General features: G+C 42.3%; 1 protein-coding gene across 12 annotated transcripts in view; it reads right to left on the bottom strand.

The window, feature by feature from the left end:
- Positions 1-18639, bottom strand: part of pde4d (phosphodiesterase 4D, cAMP-specific) — a 295289-nt gene that overhangs the window by 46834 nt on the left and 229816 nt on the right. Inside the window, exon 1 of one of the 12 annotated variants that reach the window (XM_049003784.1) lies at positions 8747-8886. The exons of 10 other annotated variants lie outside the window; for them this stretch is intronic. In XM_049003784.1, the coding sequence (XP_048859741.1) occupies positions 8747-8871 (125 nt within the window). In that variant the 5' untranslated portion in view covers positions 8872-8886. Of the gene's footprint in view, positions 1-1488; positions 2893-8746; positions 8887-18639 lie in introns of those variants that run through there. One more of the 12 variants, XM_049003794.1, reaches the window with a different exon arrangement.

Raw genomic sequence — 18639 nt, 5'->3', positions numbered from 1 at the left:
AAATATAAAAATATTTCAAGAATGTCTCCTTTAGAACTCATTTGCTCATGCAGTGCAATTTTAGGGAGCACATATTGGTATTAATCGACAGAACAGTTGACGAGCAAACCAGAGAACAGTCACATGGTGATTTGCAGAAATGGTTTTGACACTTTAACAAAACCATTTCACAGCACATAGCCATGTCCTGTCTTGCTCAGTCATTTCCTTCCTTCTTTCTTGGGTAGAATTATTGCTGGATTCTTTACATTGAATCTACATTCTCAACCTTTATTTTCTTCACAAATACTGGAATTCATTGATCTGTTTTGACATGTTTTAACTGACTGGCAATTTTCACATTTTCCTTTAAATTAATTTTATATGTTTTATTTATGCCAGTATACCCAAACTTCAGAGTACACACCTCTCTAAAGGCTCGAAGTTTACAACTGTTAATTATGGGATTTCCGTGCAGCACTCGAGTCTGAAATGCAATTTCCTCTGAACAGCAAATGCCCTTGCAGTCACACTACAGTCTACCATAGCTACCCAGTATACTGAAACAGAACATCTCATTTGATCTGTTGACACTACAAACAGCCACTTAGGCCCTAAGAACACCTAAGAAGCCCCTTAACTTCTAGAAGTTAAAACAAATTTGCCATTAATACAAATTTGCAAAACATCCCACATCGCCTTTGCTGCTCCAACAACTAGCCCCAAAACTGCTGTGACTATTTAAATGAATAATGGTTAATAGCATTTAAAGTGTTAAACTGTCTCCAAACGTGAGGTTTTCACCATGAAAAGTAGACGTGGGGCCAGGATTGGGATTGGGATTAGGATTGGGATTGGGATTGGCATAGTCCAGGGCCCGTAATCAAACCAAACCATATATATTGTTAAATCCAGGAAGAACATTAACAAGCATTACAATTAATTTTTCTGATAACAACATTGCTGAAGAGCAGCTCGGACATCCTTCCACGTATTAGACCATATACCTGTTTGTGGTGTCAACTTTCCTTGTACGTACCGACATGTCTAATTTTTATGAATAATGTTTTCAATAAAGTTTCAATAAAAAAATGTATAAATAGCAGTTTGATTAAGAAATGTCACTATTTCTAAAGGATAGTGGTTGTCCCATTCGCCTACTGGTCTTTCAAAGACAAGACATAAAATATTATTAATTTAGGGTTTTTAATATACTTACATATTTACAAAGACGTAAATAATTAGGTTTTTATATTGGCCTAGCAGTAGACGTATAAAAAGCCCAATGCGTCTTCCAGGCAGAGTAATGCTGCATGGCTCTGAAGTCACTCTTGAGTTCCCTTATTCAAGCTGTCTGTCAGCACAGCGACACCCTCATAGAGCCAGCGATAATCTTCAGGGCGAGCAGGAACAGGCGGCACTTAAAGCATAAAGACTGGGTGAGACGGCTAAAGCAGCAGAAGATCTACTCGGAACCATAACGGACGGTAATGCGGCCTGACCGCGTACCTGTAGCACCTCGACAGGAGCTTCCTCTTCCTGGCCCTGGCAGAGGCAGCCAGGTGCTGCAGCTGCTGCTCCACCGCATCCATCGGCGACACGACAAACAGGGGAGGCGAAATGGGAAGCGCGTTCTGCCACCGTGCAGCGTGTCGCTCTGCCCCAGCCTCACAGCTTCCTGCTTCTCACTTGCACGAGTCACAGCCCATACAGAAAGGTTTCATTCCCACGGGCTGACGCTCTCCCTGAAGGACTCGATTCCGTGCACGATTCTTTCAGCCCAGTTGCTCATGCAAAGTTTTCCTTCCTTTCTTTCTTTCTTTCTTTCTTTCTTTCTTTCTTTCCTCTAACTGATTTAGAAGTGACTCATATGTTTTTGCATGCAAGCAAACGTCAAATAAGATTTGATGTCAGCAGCACTGCTTCAGCATCGCTTCTGCCCAGTACTCAGCGGCAGGCGAATGCGGTGGACTGACACAGTGTCCCTGGAGCCGGGCCCAGAAGATCTCTCATTTCAGGCCATTCAGCCGGTTGCGTTAAGCACATTAGGGGTTATGTGACTGACAGTTAGGGTCAGTCAGTTAGATCTGCAGCTTAATCTGCCTTGGAGATGCACCTGTCCAAATATGGGATACATGTCCGCTGGTTCACCCCACCAGGAAAAGGGCATTAATCCAACATCGCTTTCCATTTCTTAAAGGGTAAGGACAGGTACATACAGTATGAGGACTTAGAAAACCTCACACTTGGGGCAGACCCTAGGCAGGATTAGGTAGGGAACTTGCGGGCAAGCGACTCCAATGTGACCTCAGACGAGTCCTAGAATAACATCAGCGTGGTCTTAACTGATTAGAATGCCAGAGGTTGAGAGGTTCTACAGAAAATAATCCAAACTGAGCTGCCTAGTTCCACTCATTTCTGACTGAAAGTGGAAGGCTTGAACTGTACAGACTACTAACATGATGTGATAAATAAAATTGTCCTATGCAGGGTCCAGAACCTACGGGCACCAGTCAGGGAATAAACCAGGATGGGGCACCAATACATTACAGACCATTCTCACCTACAGTATGGACAATTCAGCAACTCCACCTCAGCATGCTTTTGGATGGGGATTTGGAGAAGCCTCAAGGAAACCCCATGACGATATGGGGAGAACATGCAAACTCCACACACATAGGGCCACAGCTGGGACTCCAACCTTGGTCCCAGGGATGTGATACAACAGTGCTAACCACTGCGCCACTGTGTTGCCCTAACCCTAGCCTCAGATTGCGAACCCTAACCCTAATTTGGGGCCTTAGGGTGAAACAACAGGCAGTTGGAAAGTAGGAAATATGCTACTAAAGTAGGCTAATCTGTTGTTTCCTATCCGATAGGGGACAAGCCCAGTCATAGAAACTCAAGTTGATGTCTGAAAATGCCATAGTTTTTCTAAACCTAACCCTAGCCTCAGTTCATGAACCCTAATTTGGGGCCTTAGGAAACATTTTATGGTTTTGATCGAATCCCAAACCACAAACACATGGGTCTTTTTTCGTAAAACAATCCTGCAAATGATTACCTGGTTAATGACGAGGTTCCATTATTAACTGCCCCATTGCAAAGATTTTCAGCGTCTACAGTAAGAGCAGCAAACTTAAGCACAAGTAGGTTTTAAAGATCCTTGCTTTTGGATCCCTTGGTTATGAGGGGATTGACCCCCGTTACCAGCAAACTGTATAGGTCTTTAGAGATGGGCTGTTCTTTCAATCGACCCTTATCCCTTTATTCTAGACAAAATCTATATCCTCTGCTGCGAGATCTAAGCATTGACATTAACGTTGACATTAACAATAGTGCTTCATAATGGACATAGTTTCTTAACCCAGGATATTGCTAGTACCTATTGATCTCTAAATATCTATTTTTTATTTAGAAAGTATACTGAGGGAAATGCTAAGCACCTTCAACGCATCTGATAATAATTTACTTTTAAAACCTTTTTCAGAGCTTTTTCAGAGGGTTCTAGGAACGTAATAAACGAATAGAATAATACATGGAATACTAAAAGGAAGACTAAACTGAATTTATTTATATCACTAATGAAAAACGAGACATTTAAAAAGGCATGATTTTTTTCTTTTAATGTTACATCACTGAATAATGTTACATCACTGAATAATGCTACATCACTGACTGTTATATGCTTATTTTCTTTGGTTTCATTGGAAGCTGATACATATCTAGCACAGTAGCTAAATTCTCCAGCCTTGGGCTGTGTTATGCAGTCTGGCACAACACCAAATATTTCAGACACTGAGAACCCAATGCGGTTTAACCTTGTGTTAGTGAAACTCTCATGCATCATGCAAGCAGAAACCTTCATAGTTATTCTTCATTGCCCTCTAGAGGTAAATGTCCGAGTGAACAGGGACCAGAAGACTGGACTAAGGCTATCCACAATGTAATCTAGCCTCTCATTACCTGTCAGAAGTTAAAGATAATCACGTACAGTGTGGACTTTGGTCATTTCGATGACAGACCCAGCTGGACCTCAGATATTTTCATCTCTCTGCATCTCTGAGACAAACATTTATGGATCACAGAGTCTTCCAAAAGCTCAGTGAGTACTTCCTTGAAGGTAAAGAAAAAGAGAATGTTCCGTGGCTCATCTCCTCTTCCCTTCAAATGTTTTCTGAAATATAACTACACTTGCAGTCTAAAATCTGCCATGATATCTGGCAAATTCATTCTGGATAAGCTGAAAATGCATACGTGCGTTACTTCAGAAAAGTATCAAAAGCACCATTCTCCAAGCACCTGGGCTGAAATTTAATTATTATTCCTTTTCAAGATTCTCTAATGCAGTATATGTTTAAAAATCAGTTTAAAGCCCCTCCACTGCGTTTGCCGCATGTGTTCTCTAATGATCATAATCATTGTCATCCTTGCTGTTTAAATCGCTCCTAGGCAAGTTTGTGGGCCTCAGCGTGATACATTAATTTATGTTAAGTTATGTTAACTTCTTTTATGCTTCATAGATACCCCAATATTTATTACAAGAAAATAATATCTTGCTGTTCTAGTACGTAATACAAAATACGGTGTTTATTGTTATGCCATCCTGATCTTCTTGTATCTGTTCCTTTAAAAAGATTAAGCTTGGCTCATTCATTTGTCCACAATTCCATTAATATTACTTCTATTTTTTAAAAAACTTCGTTTAATATTGTTTTCTGAGTGTGTAACTTTTTTTCAAGATGGCGATTGTCTTGTGTTTCAGCAGCAGGCTATTTGCATAGCCAATCAACAAAGAAAGCATTTCAAATCCCACCCTAAAGTACTGAAGTACAAAAAAAATACCCCAGTTGGTTTGGCACTTTTGGTACTGGTACTCAACCGGAAGTCAACGAAAAGGGAAAGTACCTAAAGTACCAAAAGTAAAGAAGGTGGTGCAGTGGAATAGCATGCAAAGGATACAGCAAGATGCAGACAGGCCATAAGAACATCATTGGTGACCAGCTTGCAGGAAATTGGTCCCAAAGGCTGCCCCACATGGGCCCAGGAACCTCATCATCACTGTGAGGAACTCATACAGGCCTAATACCCTTTTGCGTTGTACTTATTCTGTCATGCTGCCAATATATCATTGTTTATCTGCCTGCAAACAGCAAGGTTGCACAAACGAACTGCTGTGATTGGACCTCCTCGATCCGATCCAAGGAGGGTGGCCGGAAACCGAAACAGGCACTGACGTGATGTAGAGGGGGCTTTGGAATGCCTGGTAAGGCAACAACGGTAAGCATTCAGGCATCGGCACAAAAATCAGGAAGTGGAAAAGAGCTGCTTACATAACAGGACAGACATGCGTAATCGCAATGCCCAGTCAAGGCAAACCACGATCAATAGTGTCAACATTGCAGGCCGGATAGCTTCTGCCAATCTCTATACTGCTTCGTATCCCAACCCTTTCCACTCCAAAAAAAGCACACTTGTTTAATGAGCTCAGTATGCTTAAATGAGGAAACAAGAATGGGAACAAGGGCTTGAGCAAACATATGCTGACAAAATCCCTGCTGATGATGCCGTAGGCGGGTTTCAATAGTTAGACCTGAAAACTGATTTGAAATCTATGCCTGATAACTACTGGTGTGAACCGACTTGTGGTCTCTGGGAGTCTCTTGCACGAACACAATGATTTGCTGAAATTGGCTGCTAAAACGCATGCAGCCATACAGCCGGGGGCTGTCTTTCAAGCCAGAGATAATTTAAGCTGCTCACCGTTTCCTTAATAAAATGGAGTTAATGTTAAACGCTTGTCACTTATTCAATGTCAATGACAAAGTCAGCCGCCTGCATGACCAACAAACCTTACCAGTTACCGCTCCAGAACCGATCTGTAAGAGTAAAACATTCAGATTTTCATTATTAAAAACGTACGGCTTTTTTTTCTTATAAAAGTCCATTATTAGAGATACACTAGAGCATTGTGAAGATGTTTGTTGACTGTCAGTTACATTTACTTGCCAGCTGAATATCCTTTATCTAAATGTATGACCTAATAGGGTAAAATCTGTGGTGTCATCAGGCAACCAGCACCCATGTAGGTCCACGAGAAATCAAGCCACCACAGAACCTGAAACCAATGGACAAATAAAAGTGTTGCGTCCTTTGGTTTGAAAAAGCTGGGGTAGACAAATTTCACAAAGTCAACTTTATCCTAAACATGTAAGTGAATGCAAAATTCACCCATTGGGTCCTGCTGGTGTGAAGATCGAGGTAGGTTTACAGTAAATGCTGCAATGTGCGCTAATGGAGCAAATTGTAGGCACTCAACACTAAATAAATATGAATAATATCTGAAAATCCTACTGTAGTCTGCCCCTTTTTGCATCATACTGCTTCACTCCTGTTTGCATCAAATCCTATTCATCACCCCCTGCTCATTGTACGAGAAACTGGGTACTGGGTACAATGAAGATTACATTACTCACCCTTTTATTATCTAAATCTAATTTGCATATACAGACAACTGCTTTGGAAAGCTTCCATCGCTCACAACTCTATGGCTGTACAGTATACAATACGGATCACTCTTGTGCCAGTGCACAGTATACAATACGGATCACTCTTGTGCCAGTACACAGTATATAATACGGATCACTCTTGTGCCAGTACACAGTATATAATACGGATCACTCTTGTGCCAGTGCACAGTATATAATACGGATCACTCTTGTGCCAGTACACAGTATATAACAGGAATCACTCTTGTGCCAGTACACAGTATATAATACGGATCACTCTTGTGCCAGTACACAGTATATAATACGGATCACTCTTGTGCCAGTACACAGTATATAATACGGATCACTCTTGTGCCAGTGCACAGTATATAATACGGATCACTTTTGTGCCAGTGCACAGTATATAATACGGATCACTCTTGTGCCAGTACACAGTATATAATACGGATCACTCTTGTGCCAGTACACAGTATATAATACGGATCACTCTTGTGCCAGTGCACAGTATACAATACGGATCACTCTTGTGCCAGTACACAGTATATAATACGGATCACTTTTGTGCCAGTACACAGTATATAATATGGATCACTCTTGTGCCAGTACACAGTATACAATATGGATCACTCTTTTGCCAGTACACAGTACATAATACGGATCACTCTTGTGCCAGTGCACAGTTTACAATACGGATCACTCTTGTGCCAGTGCACAGTATATAATACGGATCACTCTTGTGCCAGTACACAGTATATAATAGGAATCACTCTTGTGCCAGTACACAGTATATAATACGGATCACTCTTGTGCCAGTGCACAGTATATAATACGGATCACTTTTGTGCCAGTGCACAGTATATAATACGGATCACTCTTGTGCCAGTACACAGTATATAATACGGATCACTCTTGTGCCAGTACACAGTATATAATACGGATCACTCTTGTGCCAGTGCACAGTATACAATACGGATCACTCTTGTGCCAGTACACAGTATATAATACGGATCACTTTTGTGCCAGTACACAGTATATAATACGGATCACTCTTGTGCCAGTACACAGTATATAATACGGATCACTCTTGTGCCAGTGCACAGTATACAATACGGATCACTCTTGTGCCAGTACACAGTATATAATACGGATCACTTTTGTGCCAGTACACAGTATATAATATGGATCACTCTTGTGCCAGTACACAGTATACAATATGGATCACTCTTTTGCCAGTACACAGTACATAATACGGATCACTCTTGTGCCAGTGCACAGTTTACAATACGGATCACTCTTGTGCCAGTGCACAGTATATAATACGGATCACTCTTGTGCCAGTACACAGTATATAATAGGAATCACTCTTGTGCCAGTACACAGTATATAATACGGATCACTCTTGTGCCAGTACACAGTATATAATACGGATCACTCTTGTGCCAGTACACAGTATATAATAGGAATCACTCTTGTGCCAGTACACAGTATATAATACAGATCACTCTTGTGCCAGTACACAGTATATAATACGGATCACTCTTGTGCCAGTACACAGTATACAATACGGATCACTCTTGTGCCAGTACACAGTATACAATACGGATCACTCTTGTGCCAGTGCACAGTATACAATACGGATCACTCTTGTGCCAGTACACAGTATATAATACGGATCACTTTTGTGCCAGTGCACAGTATATAATACGGATCACTCTTGTGCCAGTACACAGTATATAATACGGATCACTCTTGTGCTAGTGCACAGTATATAATACGGATCACTCTTGTGCCAGTGCACAGTATACAATACGGATCACTCTTGTGCCAGTACACAGTATATAATACGGATCACTCTTGTGCCAGTGCACAGTATATAATATGGATCACTCTTGTGCCAGTACACAGTATATTATACGGCTCAAACATGCACCAGTGAATGGAGGTTCCCCAGGAGAGTGAAGTTCTAACTGTTTGATCACAGCATCCTTAAGTTTTACATTCTAACTGTAGACAAAGGTATGTTTACGCTGGTAAAATCAGACTTTAATTTATCCTCATGTGTTAACCCCACAGGAACAGACACATATATTTGCATGCGTGCTACAGTTCGTGTCAATGCATGATTCCATACAATTTTTTATAGATCATTCAAGAAAACAGCAGGGAACGAACTGTCAATGTTACCAAACTGACCTGCTACTCCAGTAACGTAACACACGCACTTCAAAAGAAGATTGAATTCCAGTTAGAAACATTACCATTTTCTCCTGGGTTTAATATCGATGGGCTTGTGGGTGGCATAGGGTGAGCCCCTGTTATAGGCATGGCGGTACCGGGCAATCCTCTCCAGAGAGAGGAACTCCGAATTGGCCGGCAGGCTCATGGTCTGTTCACACGGTGGAGGCAGCCGCGCGCACGCACACTTATGGGAGGGCTCCACGTCCGTCTGCAGCTCACGTGTGCTATTTTGAGCCACACCAACACAGGAAATGAAGTTTGAGGCAAAAGACCCACAGCTAGAGGGAGGGGTGTTGAGAGAGAGAGAGAGAGAGAGAGTGAGAGAGAGAGAGAGAGAGAGAGAGAGTGAGGAAAAACTGGGAAGATACCATCAGAGATGGAGGGAGGTGGATAGATGAAATAAGGAGTACAGGAGTAGACAGATTTCTGTTGGACAGACAATATAATTCTTCGAAACTTGCAACTCCCTATCGTGAGACCTTTTCCTATCTTTATGCTTATGGAAAGTCTTCCCTAACCTTGCTATCACCCATCACCAGTTGTCTCCGGCAATCTAAATAACCATATATCCACAGTCGTCTGAGATAACTGAAATCTCCAGTGGACATGGTCATGCTGTGAGAAAGCAGGCTCTTATCTCTATGTTTGCACTCATTTCAAAGAGCTTTATTGCCATGGCAGTTCAGATCTCCAAGCCTCTCTGCTGCCTGTTTGGGGCAACAGAACATTCATTAATGCACGTTTATCTTTATGGAAATGAGTGTTAATACACAGAGGCTTATTGCCTTCCGGTGTTTTTATTGTAATTTTTTTTGTTATGTATCACTTTTGATTAAGCTGATATGAACGTTGACTTAAATTTTTCTTACACCTTCTAAAGTGCTGAGAAAAATATGTGTGAAAAGAATCAGAGTATCTGAGGTACCAGATGGTTAAAAACATGGATGGCAACAGGCTAATTGCTAATTAACATTTCACACTATATTGTTTTTCTTTTATATACTGTCGTTTTCACATGGTACGTTTTTGATTACTTGTGCAGAATACTGTAATAATAGTTCTATCCATCCATTTTCCTACTGGTAATCCTGGTTATGGTTCACACCTTCAGGGCTGGGGGGTTTGAATCTCACATCCACTCTTTGCATGATATTTATACTGCGTTCTATTTGAGCTGGGAAGTCAACTGAAGCCCTGAAGTCAGAATTCCAACTTGGAAATTTGGAGGAACCTCTACAATCCCGAGCTCAAAATTCAAGATGGCTGAGCCCATCATCAACAGAAGTGAAAACATGAAAGCTGTAGTTATATTCTGTTCATAAGCACTTACATATTATGTGTCTCATTAAATCGTCATACACCCAGTGTCATCCAACATCTGTCTGTGGACATGTTGCCATAGTGTTTTTATGTGCAAAATACCACGTAATGCATTGTTATGAACTGGTATTGCTAACAACAGCTAACAATGAACTTGGCTAGAACTGGTATCGCTAAATGGCTAACTAAATGGTTACTAGTTGTACTGGAACGCAGTTAAGTCAAGAGTGATGTAATTTCCAGCTCAGACTTCCAACCTCGGAAGTAATTGAAATGCAGCTAAACTATGCAGGTAATCTCCATGTGACGGACTGCTTTCCATCCAGGCTGAACCACAGCCTTGTGCCCCATGCTGCCTGGAACAGACTCGCCCCACCCAGTCAGAAGATGGATGTGTATGAAGCATTCTGGAAAGACCATGATATAAATAACAAATGCAAAACTAAACTCATAAAGCAACCATGGAAATGCTTTGCATTGTTACTGAGGTAAGTGCACTCCAGTGCCTCTTGCTGCATCTGAAGGAAGAATACCTTCTGTGTTTTTGTTTTTGTAAGTCTAAAACAGCCTTTGTTGGTTTTGGGAGACGCAAATGCATTTTCGGTATTTGAGCTTTTAGTTCCACTAGAGGGCAGCAGAGAAGGGCACATGTTGTTTCCACTGCCCACACTGGCAATTCCTTTTCTCAATGGGAGCTATAGGGTCTGGAAAACAGACAGAATTTCCATATCAGATCTCTCATTTGCATTAAATTGGGTGATCCTCGACACCCAAGAAAAAGATCTTTGGTCTCACCCAGACAATATTGCACAAGTAGGAATATTGAATCAAAGAGAAGAGCATAAATGAACTCACGCAGCATATAATTACCATTCCAATTAACCATTTTTATTTTTTTTTATCTAACAGTGAAAAGAAACTCCAGCTTGTGTACATAAAGGCTCTATTGACAGCAGAATTTACAAGCTGATTGGTTTCCAGGTGTATGAGCTCAGTAAAGCCCTCTACCTCTTCAGCCAATCAGAAAAGCCTCTCTTTTGTTGCTAAGCAAAAAAGACCAGCACAGCACTGACACCCAGTAAAACAGAAATACATATTCATGCCTTTTCCACCTTGCTTGGCTGCAGACAATATTGTGGCTTTTTTCCCCCAAATTCCTCACTGCCCATATAGTTTGTTTTTTAGGCGTTCAGGTATAATATTAACCAGACATATTAGTTTACCTGCATCTGTATTGAAAAACTGCAGGGTTTCGGGTGTGGTTTGATGAAAGGATTTAAAGATATATTTAAAGGATTTTCACAACAGGTCCCCAGGTTTTACTGTAGGGAACATGACAAACAAACCCTTTATCATCCTCACTGAGTCGCAATGCATGATCAGGAAATAAAACAGCTCTGCTACTGTAAATGGAAAGTATGTTTTTCTGAACTCTGCCGGTGTCTAATAACAGTGGCTTATGGAAAATCAGAGACACCATTTCTCAGGACCATCATCATCCTAAATTCATAGACGATGTCTGACTTCAGCAGACGATCTCAAAACAGCCTCAGGTTTATTAAAAACAAAAAAAAAAAATCAAAGAAACAGAACCACTCATATTAATAATGGAGATTGCTGACCTTTTATGCTTATGGGAGTTTTACTCAAAAATGTTTTTTGAGTGGGCAGAAGGGCAGAAGGAAAAGTGATTGACTGATTGACCAACCAATCAGATGTCTTGGCCCCACCTCCTCAGTTGCTTGGACCCACCAAGCAACCAGCAATATCGTAACTCTGGACATTCTGACGCCCCAAGCTAGATTTGGTGAGTGCCCGTTAGCCCCCTTGCCACCCCACCATGGCAGCAGAAAACAAAATTTGTCAATCAATTTATATTAAAACTATTTTAGTAGCACAGGGTAACTGGCTGCTAACTAGTTACCTTGAGTCTGTCTTACCAGAGAAGCAGTGAAATATTAGAACCAGTGTAAACAGACCTAACTGTAATGTCAAGGAATGCAAAAAGAGGTATTTCTTCAGATTTTTTTCACTCATTCTTTTGTGCTCCATGCCGATTACCTATGTTGCCAGAACGGTAGGCTGACCCTGAGTCAGCAGGGTAGTAACAGTGCAGTAGCAAACTAAAAAAAAAAAAGACGACATCATTTTGGCTCCCATTGCGTTGATTCAGGCAGAATAATGGCACACAGCATTCCCACCACTTTCAATTTTCAATTTTCAGGCTTAATTTCTCATATCACTGCCAGCACCTACCGGAGCAGTAGTCAGGGCCAGACGTCTAGGGAAAGACTGAGATGCACATATGTCTGCCGAACTGAAGTCTGAGCCGCCTGCTGCGGTGCTGAACAACAGTGGAGTAGCAGAGGGGACCGCATGCGACGTGAGAAAGCCCAATCTGCCACTGCTATGCTGTGCTGCTACTGTCACTTACACTGTTACACATAAACGGATTATAAATTCCTATGTATATTGGAGAAAGCATAGGCGAGTTGAGTGTGTGTATAACATGGGCAGAATAGCTTTATGGAATATTGTCAAAGGCGTCCCTATGATTCCTGGGATGAGCTCCAGGCTCACTGCGACCCTGAACCAGATGAGATTTATGGAAATTGATGGATGTAGGGATGGATGGGTGCATGGTAGCTTTAGGATGTAATTTCATGGATGTCCACTAGAGGGAAATCAATACACATATATAGAGCCAGTTTGCGCCTTATTTGGATGTACTCCCCTAACTGCCTCTTATTGAACAAGGAAGCATAGGTAACAAATGAGATGCAAAGACGTTCAGAGAGGCAACCAAATTAGAACTCTCAGCGAGCCAATGGAAAATGGAGGGTGGGGTCAAGAATAGGGTGTAAGAAATGCTGGCTGTCCCCAATCAAATGAGAAAATTGTAAATATTATCTAGGTGTCACAAAGCACTTTGTTTCTGGAATCCCATCTCAGAGCCTGCCTTCTTTCCTGAATTTCCCTTGGGCTTCCTTGCTCAAAAGCCCAACACGACCCTATGCTGACAGCGTTGTCCTGTTGCTGTGGTGACTGCATGCCTTCGGTCACGCCGGTCAGTATCATGTCCAGACCTCGGACCAGTTTCCACGGCTGATGATGCGGGTATTGACAGAAAAAGTGTCAAAAGGTTTCCTTCTCGTGGCAGTTTTAGGGAGTCCTGGGAGCTGGCCAGCAGCGTCTCAGTAACGTTGGAGGAGTGACGACGGGATCTTTCATCCATCCACGTTTATTTTAGGATCGCGCCAACACCAAATCATAGGCAACCATATGTATTTATAACACGCTGCTGGTTTTGCAGTTTCTTAACCAGTCCTTGTACATGGAAGCTAACATGAAAATGGCATTGGGGTGGGAATCATCATAAAACTATAAACCACAGAACCTGACTGCGGAATTGCACCCAAACCACTGGTATTCAAAAGTAAATAAGTCCTGGCTAAAGCATGCGAACGCAAATATACATCTGCAGGGAACTGGTCTAGATGGAAGACCTCTATAACACAGTCAGGATTATTTACATATCTTCTCTAGCACGAGTAAATTAATGAGCCTGAGTAAAGCTATCTATATCTATAATACAATTATATTTAATAGCTTCGCTTACACTTTTATCCAATAAGTCTCACATATAGCCTAAAAATACGGCTGGATATTTTACAGTAGTAATTCTGCATTGTACTCAAGGCTCTCGCCCTCTAGACTTAAACCAATAACCTTCAGGTTACAAGAACATGTTATTTAACCATATGCATGATTATTAAGCCCAGAAACAATGTCAGATAAACAATGTCAACTAAATTACCATACAAGAAAAATATATCTGACATCACTAAGACCCACACCCCACGGCTATTTGCTGATATCCTTAAAGAACCGAGTCCCTTACTTCACATATATGAGAAAAGTCTAAATCTGCTTTCTTTCAGCCACAAAGACTTCAGGTAGCAGCCCACCTAGGTCACCCATAGATGGGTATCATCATGGACACTTACAGCATCCTCCAAACAAACACATGCAACAAAAACATGTCATGTTTCCCAGTTACATGACCAAGACCATCCCAGTTTATATAACCATCCATCCATTTTCCAAACCGCTAATCCATCTGGGTCCCGGAAGCTATGGGCCAGGTGATACAGCCTGGGCCATAAATCAAAGGGACATCGTTATGCATTTTGTCAAACAGCAGGCTAAAGCCCTGAAAAGTATTTGCAATAAGGCACCATCCGTCATTTATATTTATCACAGGCAGAATGCTCTGTGTTTTTAACCTCAACATTGCAGCATTAAGGGCAATTTGTGTGGTAGGAAACTACTGCCATCGCAGCCTGGAACTCTGCCACCGTGAAGCAGACGAATCCCAAAAAACGCGACGCGACGTCTCTGCCGGATCAGACACCCCAACAAGCCACTGCATCATCCCTGGCAGGCTTCACACTGACGGCCCGCCATTCCGCATGAGAATGGCCGCCTTTTTAAAGGCAGGCTGCGTGTAAAATCAGCGAGGCGGCAGATTGATGACAGAGCCCTCGCGCGCCGACCCTCGTGACGTCAGCCGCACCCGGGAGCCTGGTGCCGACTGGCAGCCGCAGCTCAGTCTGGCACGTCGGCCAGGCAGGACGCCAGTGCTAACAAGAGAAATCTTTGGAGAATTAATTAGAGCTCTGGCGGGGTCACGCCCCCTTCTGTAAGCAGCCCAGACGCACCCACCCCCCCACTGTGTGGCAGAGGTGCGGTCTTCCTTAAGGCTTCATCCCAGGATGACCCTCCAGCTCTGCTGAAACAGAAGCATTTCATGTGGTTCTGGCCAGATACCCTGACATTGCCAGCTCCTCTACGGACACAGGCATACAGGAGAACTAAAATATCCCACTACAATGACCGTACAGAAAAAGGCTACAGAATGTGCAGATGAGACGATTAAACATCTTCACCACATTCAAATGCATGGTTTGCTTTGGCGCAGAACATGTCACCACCCGGCGAACGATGAGTTCTAGGTTCTTTAACCAACTGCCATGCAATCAGTGTATTCAGCGCACAAGTTAGAGAGCGGTACTGCCATCTTTTCCCAGTAACTGTCTGTTTGCCTCCTCCCACTGCAACTTATCCATCCCTCCCCAGTTTCTGGCAAAGTCCTTAATTATGTTGTTTTAGTTATTGTCCCAAAAACTAACACGCTCTGCTTTTTCTATCTTGAGGGGCCTCGCCCTACCTCTCCAAACACTGCCTGTCATTTCCCAAAAAGCGTCTTCTCAAGATGCTCGTTTGATGAGCGGGTGGTTAACACAGCCCAGATAACTGGTTGACAATAAGCTTCAGGGAAAAAAAAAAAAAAAGCTGAAATCTCCTTGTTTCTCGCGCTTTATGGCAGAACCAAGCATTGTGGAGTCTTGGGGTACTTTGTCAATCTCACAGGAAAGACATCCTGCATGTTGTCGCTCCTTGGAGAGGTACTTAACCTAAGGTCCTTCAGGAACAGTGTTTGTGTGGGGTACAAGATGTACGAGGTGTTAAACTATAAACAGCGTAAGAGGCCCTGGAAAGGAACTACGAGGCTAAAGAAGGACACTGTCTGTGTGGCTGAAATGGAACAAAAAAAAAAAAATCTGATAGAATACGAACATATGGTTGCTGAAGGAGTGTTAGACTTCTATCTTATTGTTTACAAAAAGAATGAACAGAAATCAAAATCAGTAGCGATTCTCAAACAATACACTACTACTACTATTAATCGGAAATTAAAACACACACACATGCACACACACATACACACACAGACCTGTACTCATATCTTTGTGGGGACTCATTTCTATAGGAATAACCCTAATCCTATTAATGACAGCCTTAACCCCTACCCAGCCCTAACCTTAACCAAAAGTAACCAAACAAAATACAATACTTATGGCATTCTAAAATTTTTATAAAACTGAGGTATCCAAATGGCGACCTGAAAAATGTCTCCAAAAGTAAGGAAGTTTCAGGTTGGTCCGCAAATGTGATCTATGCAAACCCACACACACACACACACACACGCACACACACCATGTCGAGGTCATTAAACACTGTCGAATCACACGCTTATTTTTCTGCTTGTTTAGACTTCTTTGTTATTTTTATTGGCCAAAAATGAAGATAACTAGTCTTAACAAATGCCAGAGTGGGACGACACAGACATTTCTCAAAAAGATCTCCAGCGGCATGTGACCCATAAATGTACAGGACATTGGTTTCCAACTGAGCGAACCGGAAAGTAAACGGTAGCTTTTGTGTACACTACAGGAAAACGGGTGGAGGCACAGAGCCGCCGGCCCGCGGACGCACCAGTGTAGCGCTGGCGTCCCAGAAGACTCCGGCGCCACTGTTTCCGCTGATGTACCAGTATTAGGGGCACATGCTTCGTGTGACAACATCCCATGGTGGAAAAACAAACAGTGGAGCCTCCATCTCGCTCCACCCCTTCTGTATACAACCTCTGTCCTCCATGTTAAAAATAGAATCGCTACTACCATTAAAACGGTCTCTATGCCTAACTACACCCTAGCCCACAAGTCCATTGGTCCTGTCTTTTATCATTTCTGGATTTTCAAGTAACAGATTGGAATCACATGGATGTTAGAAGACTTACACTCTTCAATATATTCAAGCATTCTAACTCAGAGTCCGTGCATGTGCTCCTCACTCCTCACTCAGTGCTGAGAAAACCAGCATACACTCAGATTGAAAATTCAGTAGAAGTTCCAGCAATTGATTCAATAGATTTAGTCTCATTTCTGCATATTCCCATTGGCAGGCATGCCTAAGAGCTCTCGAGCCGCACAGGGATTATTTAGAGCAGATTTTGAAATCTTTCCATGGACTTTACATGGGATTCAAGTCAGGACTTGATTGAGTGCTCCACTCAAGAACATCTATTTTCTTGTTTTCTTATTGTACATTAGTGGCGTAGCTTTTGCTTCGCTTTATGTAGTTTCAGTTTGCCTATTTCAGAGATAAATCCTGGACAGTTATATAATATACATTTACATCTACTGGGTGCTCAATGCTCTGCTCTGCCTTCACATCTCACTGATGTGTTCTCTGCCCTGCCAGTAGAGCTGGGTAGCTTGTGAACATGGCATTATAATCTCAGCCATCTGAGAACCGCAGATAACACACAGTTAACAGGGTCACGCATCCTCTCCACGTCGTGACGAAACCCCGAGTGCATCATACCTCCCAAGAACTGTCTGCTTCTGTCACAAACACCATTCCCGCATCGTTGTCCTTTGTGTATTTTTTGACGTGGTTGTCTTACGTATCATGTTATCGTCTTTGTTTTACTTGGGCATTCTTTAAATGACTGCCTGAACAATCAATTAACCTCAGACTGAATTCTTGTACCAGTTATGTATATTTAATACTTGAGCTCAAATTAAGCAAGGTCTCTGTGTGGTCACACATAGGAGCATAGATATAGATATAGGCATACTTCTTTTTTCTGGATTACTCCCAAAGTCATACACATTAATAAAGAAATTAGCTTTTTTTAAAAAAAAAAAAAAATTGCACCTTCGATAAATGTGGAAGGACATTTTTCAGCTACACACAATGCCTGGCCCACACTCACACCCCCCGGTCTGACCCTAAGGGTTTCCAAACATCAAGCAGACCTCATTTGCATTTATTTTTTAATTTTACTTCCCTAGAGCCTTTGTGCTGTCATCTTCCGGAAAGCGCCCGGCACATACAAAGCCTCCCAATAGCCGCAGGACCATGAAGGGAAGCAGGACATCGGCCGTGACGAAGGAGTGATGCGCGGAGACTGTAAGAGCGCGACGGTAATGTAACAGGATTAAGCGTTTGGTGTTGGCCATAATCCCCTTTGAAACTCTCTGGTGACGTCAGGGACATCATGGCAGGGGGAGAGGAGGGAGTGGCTTTGTGACAAAGGGCTGGTGCAGAAGCGACCAGGAGAGCCGGGATCTGGGAGAAATCGCCTTCACCGTCATAGGACAATGTGAGCATCCCCAGGACTGCTGTGCTGGGCCCATGCCTCTCATTTTCTTTGTCAAACCAGTGAAGGGAAAATGACCTCATTACCTTTATCCACAGAGCAGTCTCCCAGGTATAACTTTGGACAAGCGGTCAAAAAATTAGTCAGGTATGTTTTATTTCTTAATTCTGTTAAATTAAAACCTGAGTTGATTAATTACATGTTGTAATATATTCATTAAAAAAAAAAACAAAATCAATCAGCGACTAGGAAACACCTGTGCTGTGACTTGGGAGTGAATTTAACAGCATTTCTACTGCAAGTCATGAAGGCAGACAGCCTATCCATCAAAGGCCCAGAAGCAGCTCCATCAAGAGCAACATGCTCAGACTCATAAATACACCTTTTGTGTAAGTGCTAGTGTATGGGTGAATACATACAGAGCAAAAAGTCCTTCAACACTATTCCTCGTCATGACAGAAAATTTAAACATATACACCAATGGCCTGTCGTAGCGGCCAAAATGCAATCCTGCCTCTGACACGTAGTGTCGATGAATTGGTACATTGTTCATTGGAGCAGAGCTGCAGCTTGCCATGAGAA

The sequence above is a fragment of the Brienomyrus brachyistius genome, chromosome 2 (genome assembly GCF_023856365.1).
Source record: "Brienomyrus brachyistius isolate T26 chromosome 2, BBRACH_0.4, whole genome shotgun sequence".
NCBI classification, from domain to species: Eukaryota; Metazoa; Chordata; class Actinopteri; order Osteoglossiformes; family Mormyridae; genus Brienomyrus; species Brienomyrus brachyistius.
This window is presented reverse-complemented; position numbering and strand designations above follow the sequence as displayed.